General features: G+C 42.7%; 1 protein-coding gene across 1 annotated transcript in view; it reads left to right on the top strand.

The window, feature by feature from the left end:
- PNOC (prepronociceptin) overlaps positions 1 to 5,511 on the top strand; it is a 17,629-nt gene extending 12,118 nt beyond the window's left edge. Inside the window, exon 2 of the mRNA XM_007938727.2 lies at positions 5,107 to 5,511. Within this exon, the coding sequence (XP_007936918.1) occupies positions 5,107 to 5,511 (405 nt within the window). The remainder of the gene's footprint in view (positions 1 to 5,106) is intronic.
- The last annotated feature ends 5,429 nt before the right edge of the window (positions 5,512 to 10,940 follow it).

Below are 10,940 nucleotides of genomic sequence, written 5' to 3'. Positions count from 1 at the left end.
TCGACTTGATGGCAGTGAGTTTCAGATGTACAGAATTTGGATAACCTGACAGAACTGATGACTAAAACCACAGAAATGAACAAAGATACCAAGGTACAGAGTATAAAGAGAAGGGGTAAAGAGAGCATCTTAGGAACAGGGGAAAAGGAGCACCAACAGGCTGTGTTCTGAGTGCAGTATCAGAAGGAGAGTTTTAAGAAGAGGGTGTGTGGTCCCCATTGCCAATGCTGTGCAGAGTCAATGAGAAGAAGGACTAACTAGGCTGGCTGGATCTGGTGACTAGAAAGTCAATGTTTACCCTCAAGAAAGAAGATTTAGTTGGAGTGGATGAGAGAGGAAACCAGATTCCAGTGAGCTGAGAAGTAACTAGAAGCTGCTGAAATAGAGGCATCACATACAGATAGCATTTTGGAGAAGTTTGTCAGTGACTAAAGAGGTTCATAGACTGGGACTTGGTGACAAAGGTATGCAGGAGAAGTCAGATTGAAGGAAGGTTATTTTTAGGATGAAGTGTTTCAACCTGTAAGGTCTCTGACCTAAGCTGCCTGGTCGTTGTACTTTTTGGGTAGAGATCAGATTGGAAAGGCTGCCCACGGAGGAATCTGTCCTCCTGAACACTGGGTGACTGCTTTAGCTCCCCACCTAGGGGTTCTGGGACACACACACCGATCTTCTGATGTCCTGCAACATCCCAGACGACTGCCCTGTAAGCCAGGCAAAAACTCCAAGGCTGGATGAAGGATTTTTGTACCTTCCTGCTGACCCATGTTGGCAAGGTTAGGAAGAGATGGGGTTTTCATCTGGCTAAGGCTAGAAAATGGAGATGAGAATTAGGAGTGAAGCCAAAACTGCAAAAAAGAAGAAAATATGGAGGCAGAGATTTCCAAAAGACCTAACCAAAGACAGGAGCCCAGGAGGGTGCAGCAAGGGTTAGGAACAATCAGCGGGGGTTGAAAAAACATCATGGTCAAGCTATAGTGGTCTAGACTAGAAATTGGTGGTGAGGAAGATACAGAGCAGCAGTAAGGGTGTTTGCAGGGGTCCGGTAGATCTACCTGGCATGCATCTGGTGGCATCTCTTTCCCCACCTGAAACTGAACTGCAGGTTTAGCCCTAAATTCCTGACCTACCGATATCACAAAGTGGCTTATCCCTATTTTCTACAGATGATGCATGTTGTTGTTGTTAGGTGCTGTCAAGTCAGCTCCAATTCATAGCAACCCTATGTACAACAGAACAAAACACTATCTGGTCCTGTGCCAGCCTCATAATCCTTACTACACCTGAGCCCATCATTGCAGCCACTGTGTCAATCCATCTTGTTGAGAGCCTTCACCTTTGTTGTTGACCCTCCACTTTACCAAGCATGATATCCTTCTCCAGGGAATGGTCCCTTCTGATAACTTGACTAAAGTAGGTGAGATGAAGTCTGGCCATTCTCACTTCCAAGGAGCATTCTGGCTTTATTTCTTCCAGGACAAATTTATTCGTTCTTCTGGCAGTCCATTGTATTTTCAGTATTTTTTGCCCCACAACTCAAAAGCATCAACTTTTCTTTGGTCTTTCTTATTCATTGTCCAGCTCTCACATGCATATGAGGCAATTGAAAATACCATGGCTTGGGTTAGGTGTATCTTAGTCTTCAAAGAGATATTTTTGCTCTTTAGCACTTTAAAGACATCTTTTGCAGCAGATTTACCCAGTGCAATATGTCCTCTGATTTCTTGATTGCTGCTTCCATGGGTATTGATTGTGGAACCAAGTAATATGAAATCTTCAATAGCTTCAATCTTTTCTCCATTTATTATGATGCTGCTTATTGGTCCAGTTGTGAGGATTTTCATTTCCTTTATGTTAAGATGTAATCCATAGTGCAAAGTGTAGTCTTTAATCTTCATCAGTAAATGCTTCAAGTCATCCTCACTGTCAGCAAGCAAAGTTGTATCATCTGCATATCACAGGTTGTTAATGAGTCTTCCTCCAATCCTGATGCCATGCTCTTCTTCATATAGTCCAGCTTCTCGGATTATTTGATCACCATACAGATTGAATAAGTATGGTGAGAGGATACAAGCCTAACACACTCCCTTCTTGATTTGAAACCATGCAATATCCCCTTGTTCTGTTCAAAGGACAGCCTCCTGGTCTATGTACAGGTTCCTCATGAGTACAATTAAGTGTTCTGGAATTCCCATTCTTCACAATATTATCCACAATTTGTTATGATCCACACAATCAAACCCTTTTGCATAGTCAATAAAACACAAGTAAGCGCCTTTCTGGTATTCTTTGCTTTGAGCCAAGATCCATCTGACATCAGCAATGATATCCCTAATATCCTCTTCTGAACCCAGCCTGCATTTCTGAAAGTTATCTGTCAATATACTGCTGCAACCGTTTTTAAATTAGTTTCAGCAAGATTTTACTTGTGTGTGATATTAATGATAATGTTAGATAATTTCCACATTCTGTGGGATCACCTTTCTTTGGAATGGGTACAAATATGGATCTCTTCCAGTCATTTGGCCAGGTAGCTGTCTTCCAAATTTTTTTTTCACTCTGCATAATGTTTTTGTCTTCCAAATTTCTTGGCATAGACAAGTGAGTGCTTCCACCATGGCATCTTTTTGTTGAAACATCTCAGTGGGTATTTTGTCAATTCCTGGAGCCTTGTTCTTTGCCAATTCCTTCAGTGCAGCTTCAACTTCTTCCTTCAGTACCATTGGTTCTTGATTGTATGCCACCTCCTGAAATGGATGAACATCGACCAATTCTTTTTGGTACAGTAACTCTGTGTATTCCTTCCACCTTCTTTTGATGTTTCCTGCATCATTCAAAATATTGCCCAATATTGAAATATCTTTCAATATTGCAACTTGAGGCTTAAATTTTTTCTTCAGTTCTTTCAGCTTAAGAAATGCCTAGTGTGTTCTTCCCTTTTAGTTTTCTAATTCCAGATCTTTGCACATTTCATTATAAAATTTGACTGTCTTCTCAAGCTGCTTTCTGAGATCTTCTGTTCAGCTCTTTTATCTTGTCATTTCTTCCATTTGCTTTAGCTACTCTCCATTCAAGGGTAAGTTTCAGAGTCTCTTCTGACATCCATTTTGGTCTTTTCTTTCTTTCTTGTCTTTTTAATGACCTTTTGCTTTCTTCCTGGATGATCTTGATGCCATCCCACAATTCCTCTGGTTTTTGATCATTGGTGTTCAATGCATCAAATCTATTCTTTAAGTGGTCTCCAAATCTAGAAGGGATATAATCAAGGTCATATTTTGGCTCTCATGGACTTCTTTTAATTGTCTTCAACTTGAAACTGAACTTGGATATGAGCAATTGATTGTCTGTTCCACATTCAGCTCCTGGCCTTGTTTTGGCTGAAGATATTGAGCTTCTGCATTGCCTCTTTCCCCAGATGTAGTCGATCTGATTCCTGTGTACTCCATCTGGCAAAGTTTAGCTGCCATTTATGTTGTGGAAGAAAAAGGTATTTGCAATGAATAAGTCATTGGTCTTGCAAAACTCTATCATGTGATCTCCAGCCCCATTTCTATCACCAAGGCCATATTTTCCAACTACCAGTGATTCTTCTTGCTTTCCAACTTTTGCATTCCAATCACCAGTGATAATCAACACATCTTGATTGCATGTTTGGTCAATTTCAGACTGCGGAATTTGGTAAAAGTCTCCAATTTCCTCATCTTTGGCTTTAGTGTTTGGTGCATAAATTTGAATTGTAGCAGTATTAACTGGTCTTCCTTGTAGGCATATGGATATTAGCCTATCACTGACAGCACTGTACTTTAGGATAGATCTTGAAACATTCTTTGTGACAATGAATGCCACGCCATTCCTCTTCAATTTGTCATTCCCAGCATAGTAGATTATATGGTTGTCTGATTCAAAATGGCCAAAACCAGTCCATTTCAGCTCACTAATGCCTAGAACATTGATCTTTATGCGTTCCATTTCATTTTTGACAACTTCAAATTTTCCTAGATTCATACTCTGTACATCCCATGTTCTGATTATTAATGGATGCTTGCAGCTGTTTCTCCTCATGTTGAGTCATGCCACATCAGCAAACAGAGGTCCCAAAAGCTTTATTCCACCCACATCAAGATCGGCTTTACTCTGAGGAGACAGCTCTTCCCATCATGTTTTTAGTGTCTTTTGATCTGAGGGGCTCATCTTCTGGCACTGTATCAGACAGCGTTTCAGGGCTATTCATAAAGTTTTCCAGTAATATATCAGACAGTGTTTCTCTGCTATTCATAAGGTTTTCACTGGCCAATTCTTCAAGAAGTAGATGGCCCCTTCCTTCTTCTGAGTCTGTCTTAGTCTGAAAGTTCTGCTGAAACCTATTCACCATGGGTGACCCTGTTGGTATTGGAAATACCGGTGGCATAGCCTCCAGCCTCACAGCAACATGCAAGCCACACAATACGACAAACCGACAGATGAGCGATGGCAAATGAGGCACAGTGACGAATAAATATATGCAGGATGAGAAATTGATAACACCAGGATTGATCTTTATTTGGTGACCTTAAAATAAGCATTCAGATTTAACTAAAACCAAGAACCAAAGTCACTGCCATCAAATCAGATCTGACTCATAGTCAGATCTCCTTGGGTTTCCAAGGCAGTGTCACTAACTACCCATTCTCATACCCCCAATTTCTTCAACCAGTCTGACCTCCCTCAAGCCTGATGAGAGAACAAAATAATATAGGTGACTCTCATGGGTGAGTTTGACTTCAAAGACTCAACTAAGAAAGTAATAGTATGCAATTTGGGTGCGCACATCCTGTACCAATTTGCTGTGTTACCTTGTGTAAATTAACTTCACCTTTCTGAGTCCCAGTTTTTTCTTTTATAAAATGTGTACTTGACCAGATGGTTCTCTGTTTCTTTCCAAGTCTGGAATTCTATGAACCTAAATATTTATGTGTAAAACTGCTACACAGTACTCAGTAAATAAACGCTTTGGAAACACTTGCATGATACAGACATAGACTATTGAGGGATGTATCTTTTCCATAGCTTTGGGCTAATAGAGGTCCCTGTTTTCTTTTCTCTTCCTCCTATCTCTGTCTTTGGCAGGTGTGCATCCTTGAGTGTGAAGAAAAGGTCTTCCCAAGCCCTCTCTTGACTCCATGCACCAAGGTCCTGACCAGGAGGTCCTGGCAGCTCAGCCCTACTGCCCCAGAGCACGTGGCTGCTGCTCTTTACCAGCCAAGAGCATCTGAGATGCAGAATCTGAAGCGAATGCCTCGCATCAGGAGCCTGTTCCAAGTACAGGAAAACACAGAACCTGGCATGGATGAGACTGGAGAGATGGAGCAGAAGCAGTTGCAGAAGAGATTTGGGGGCTTCACTGGGGCCCGGAAGTCGGCTCGGAAGTTGGCCAACCAGAAGCGGTTCAGTGAGTTTATGAGGCAGTACCTCGTCCTCAGCATGCAGTCCAGCCAGCGCCGGCGCACCCTGCACCAGAATGGTAATGCGTAGCCGGAAGGGGAGCCCCTCCCAGCTGCACCGTCCACTTCAACCCATGAGTGAGTTGGGCACAAATGAGCTGGGGTCAAGAAGAAACCTCATACACACAACTGTCTTAGGCTTCTTCCCAGTCCTAGAAGCACATTCCAAAAAACCAAACTCATTGCCATGGAGTCGGATCCGACTCATAGCGACCCTTCCCTGGGTTTCCCAGACAGTATCACTAGGGAAGTAGATTGCTCAGTCTTCCTTCCGAGATTGGCTGATGGGTTTGAACCGCTAGCCTTCTGGTTAGCAGTCAAATGCCTTAGGCACTACACCATCAGAGCTCCTAGAAGCACATTACCCACCCTCTATCCCAAACACACACGCACACACACACACAAACACATCGCAGAACTTCAAGGAGTTCAGTTGCTGTGGGGTCTGTGAGGTCATCTTCTTCCCTCCTGAAAGGGGGACTAACTGGCCCATCTTTGCCCTAGGGAGCAAAGATTCTTCTAGAATTGCACCTTGAGGCTGACCACTCCCATTTAAAGCTTGGTTACCATGGGGATAATAATAGTATGCTAAGATAACTTCTTCTGTATCTCTCCAGGAGCTTAGTTACTATGGGGACAGTTAAGTGGACCAATCTTCCTATCCAGTTTCCATAGCAACCATTCAGCTCACCTTTCCTCAGAAACTTTCTCTCTAAAAACCAGTAGCTGGACCCACTCTTAGTCATTTGCAAAGGGTCTGATTACTGTGGTTATGATGTTATTTCATCTTCAAAGACAGCTTATCTATCCTCTTCCCTACCCCCTATGTGTTAAGGTGACTGGATTCCATGGAAACCATTAAACTTTCCCACTCTTTCCAAGTCAAGGAGTTCATGCTAGGACCAGTGGTTATGCTTTCTGCTTTTCATACTTCCACAAGCCATTTGCCCATCTTATCAACTTGCCAGAGAGGGTGGTTGATGGCAGCATCACTGAGCAAGGCTTTGAGAATTTGGCCCAACAGACCTAGTAGCTTTTAGAATATGAACTAAGAAATCCATCATCCTTCCTCACTATTCACTTTTTTCTATAGTTTCATTTTCGTTTGACTTTATTCCTCTCCCCCTCCTTCCTTGTTCTCCCTTTCTTCTGGTCTTTTCCCACCTCCACATGCATGTTTACATATGTGCACACAACACAGATTGCCCACTTATTACAAACTTGACTTTCTTTAGCCTATCAACTAATACACAATTTTGAGTGGCACTGGGAACTAGCACAATAGAACTTCAGAAAAATCCCAAACTATCATATACCTGTGTCTTACTTTGTATATAGGAATATGATCATTTGCAGAGTGCCATACATCTTAAACATCCTAGAAACTTGACCTAATGCAAAGAATGAGTCAGTCGATCAAAATCATCCTAAAATATACCCAAGTGAGGCTTTTCCCTGACTCTGAGGCATTAAAAAAAAAAAGACACTGTTTTATTTTACTTCCCATAAGTCAAAAGTAACCAAACCATTAGTAACATTCCTTCAAGTGTATTTATACCTGTGTAAATCTTTGGCCTGGCATGGGAGGAGAGCTCTTTGAAGATAGCACTTTGCAGGTAGGCAATCTTGTTTGCTATAGGCCCATTGCCAAATATGGACACAAGTATTAAGTGGTGAGGAGAAGGATGTTGTGTCTATTTTAGCAGAATGACTAATCTCCAAAGGCCCCGAATTAACCTCACTCTTGTTTCTGAAGTCATATTCTTGGATCCTTAACAAACATTCTATTTCTTCCTCAGCCATATCTGCACAGTACCTAATAGAAAATATTTCACAATAAAGTATTGAATTCTTTCAAATCTTAAAGATGCTCTTCTTTAAAGCAGCTCTTAAGGGACACTAAAGCTCATGTCTAATTCTGAACTATAACAGTTTTCTCTACCCAAGGACAGTTGAAAATCAGTCACCAAGCAGGAATCAATTTATTTAAAAAACCCATTTGAGCCCCTATTCAGGCAGTTGGTTTTTCTAATTTTCTATTGTTTTTGATGGAGACGGGCTGAAACAAAGCTGGGAACTAGCTTCTGCCTGCTACTTTGCTCAAGATGTAATGTTCTTAATGGAAACATTAACCAGCTCATTTGGGTATTATTGATTGCTCTTTGTTCTCCTTCTGCAACCACGTCTGTTTCTTTTGTCACCACATTCATGGTTGTGGTTAGTTCATGGATATGTATTTATGAGTCTAGAACAGGCAGCTTAAACCTTGCCTTCACATACACAGCTCAACCTGCCTTACAGTTATTGTCATTTCTCTAGTGTGGGGTCGATCCTGCTACCAAAGCTGTTCTTGACTTCTAAGATATCAAAAACAAATCTACTGATCCACTGTTTCTCCCAACTTATAACAGGCAGAAATGAGACCACATACCACTACAATGGGATAAAGAAACCCTATTCAGAAAGTGTAATGATGTACTAGGAAGGAGACTGTGGGCTGCAGGACCACCCTAGTCAGACCTATGAAATAGGAACAGTTGGTCTTGGTATCTCCCTTCCCTTCCCCTGACCCTAGCACTGGTCTCCTCTCCTCCTTTGCCTCCAGCTAAACAGTGGAAAGTGAGCGGATTCACTCGTGATGAGATATTCATGACATCAGGCTTAAAAAGCATTTGCAATATAAGAGATCTATAAATGAGGACACTATTTAGCCTAGACAAATGAGTTGCTAAAAATGGAATTCCAAATATCAGGGATAAGAAAAACTCTCGCAGGGCAAGAGGCCTGTCACTACACTTTTCGAGTCACAGCACACAGACCTTCCTTAATTCCATGAGTCCTAACAATACACTCTGATCAGGCAAGCAGATGTGCAGGAGTTAGGGAACCCTTCTTGCTACTTTAGGAACTAATGATTGGGCTGATAGCTTTTCTTTGCCTGTCTTTGATCATTTCAAATAGGATTGAATAATAAATAGGCAAATAGATTGAAGAGTCAGGAAAACTACTGGGTTTGCCATTTTAATTATTTCTGTCTCCCCAGGTATCCGGGTGATCCCCAAAACAGCATGTCTCCAGCCCCAGACCTGCCGGCAAGGAATCGGGATTCCTTCCTCCCCAAGGCACTGAGCATCTGCAGGTGTTGCGGGATTTGCCTCCAGGTCTCCACCCCAAGGGAGAGTACCCTGTCTGGTTGTACCGTTTCCCCATGGCATGTTTCATGACAACCCTGTTGCTACATCAGAGTGTATTTTTGTAATTCCTCCAGCTAACATTTAAATGGCCCCATCTTTCCTTTTCACCTGCCTCTTCCCTCTTCTAGGGGTGGGTTAAAGGAATATGACCAACCAAATTACAAGCCTGGGGTTTTGACTTGTCACTGCCATAACTTGTTTGTAAACGAGTTGTTCTTTTTGACCGAGTGTTTTAAACAAATATTTCTCCATTAAACCTCTACTGAGCAAATGGTTAATAAGTTAGTTTGCCGTTTGAACATAACAATTAAAAAGCACAGACTCCACCACACGCACAATCAGAGCTGCCACTCCCTGGAAGGCAGAGGCAAAGGGCTACTTTATATAAAGTACAACATGCAAGATATGTGTGTATATACACCGTAACTGTACTGTGTGGCCAGATCCAAGTGGAGTAAGTGGGGAGGTGGGGAACGGATGCACATAGCTGTGTGGAGAGGATGGGTGGGGCAAAGAGCAGTGGTTCTCAAAAGTTGAGGGTGCATCAGCATCATAGAAAACAAGCTGTGGGGCCCCAGGTTCTGATGCAGTAGAAATGTACATTCCTAACAAGTTCTCAGGTGAGGCCGATGCTGCTGGCTGGGGACCATACTTTGGGAACCACTGGATTAAGACATGAGGCAAGCAGTGGAGACAAAACAAACCTGGTAATACCACTTTCTCCAATTAATACTAAATGAGTTAAGGGCTGGCTATAACTGTCAGTCCCAGACATGAAACATACTTCAAATGTAGTAACTGAGGAAAATTAAATGCAAGGTCTATTTATAAAAGTACAGAAGGTTATGGGAAGTCGGTAAGGAAAAGCAAAGTACTTTGTTGGGCAGCTGGAGAGCCCTGACAGGGAAAAGGGAGTCTCTGGAACCCACTGAGACCTGTAGCTCTCAGTAGAGAAATATAGCGACTCACATGCTGTGCTGGGCAGCCAGGGGACTTAATACTCCGATTTCTCTCTTCCCAACCTTCAAACTCCAGCCTGGTGTTTCCTGTTGGCCAAACCCAACCGGAAGCCAGAATGTTAGGGCATCTGTTGATGCAACCATAAATGTAAGTCTCCCAAGGCACAGAGCTGTAAATGAATCTGGCACAAAGGCAATTAATTGATTTTGGTGGGTGGGGTGTCAGGGCTTTTGTCAAGTTACAGTAGAACAGGCAGATGTGGGGCAGCAAAAAACTGAATGGGGAGAAAGAAGTCCTCCATTCTACCCCAAGGTGAGAGAAAAAGACCACCTCCCATACCTGCTTCACAGGCTACTGGGCTTTGACTGACTTCTGTCTTCATCAGGTCCCTGCACCTTCTCACCACCAAGCACTATTGTTATTATGATCTGTCCAGTCAGACCCAACTCACGGGTATCCCTCCTTCAGTTTCCAAGGTGGTGGTATCACTACGGAAGTAGATTGCCCAACCTTCCTTCAGTGGGTTTGAACCACCAGCCTTCTGGTTAGCAGTCAAGTGCCTTAGGCACTATGCTACCAGAGCTACCGTCATTGTTGTTAGGTCCCGTTGAGTCATTTCCAACTCATAGCGACCCCATGCACAGCAGAACGAAACACCACCCGATCCTATCCCAACTCCGTGATCCTTGCTATACTTGAGCCCATTGTCACAGCCACCGTGTCAATCCATCTTGTTGAAGGCCTTCCCCTTTTCCGTCGACCCTCCAGCTTACCAAGCATGACATCCTGCTCCAGAGAATGGTCCCTTGTGACAACATGACTAAAGTAGGTGAGACGAAGTCTGGCCATTCTCGCTTCTAAGGAGCATTTTGGCTGCACTTCCTCCAGGACAGATCTGTTAGTTCTTTTAGCAGTCTGTGGTACTTTCAGCATTCTTCACCAGCACCACAACTCAAAAGCATCAACTCTTCTTCTTCAGCGCTATTAGGGGTCCCTAAACCCCACTCCTAGAATTGCCTTAGTCCCAAAAGATTTTGAATGCCTCTCCACTTTCTTTTCTCTTCATACCCCTGCCACACTGCACATAATTTTATCACTACTCAAACACGCTTTTCCTGTACGTGACTTAATATGAAAGAAAAGGAGATTAAACAAGGGTCCTCCCATCTGCTCCCCCCACCACCTTGTATCATAAAAGGGTGAAAACTTTCCTCTTATTTTAAACATATTTTGAATGTTTAAAAAGATTCCCACATCTCCAGCTTCTTCAAACAAGTTTTACTTTGTCTTCCCCAAGTCTATAGTT

The sequence above is a fragment of the Orycteropus afer genome, unplaced genomic scaffold (assembly GCF_000298275.1).
Source record: "Orycteropus afer afer isolate SDZICR_OR568_19922 unplaced genomic scaffold, OryAfe1.0 scaffold00053, whole genome shotgun sequence".
NCBI classification, from domain to species: Eukaryota; Metazoa; Chordata; class Mammalia; order Tubulidentata; family Orycteropodidae; genus Orycteropus; species Orycteropus afer.
This window is presented reverse-complemented; position numbering and strand designations above follow the sequence as displayed.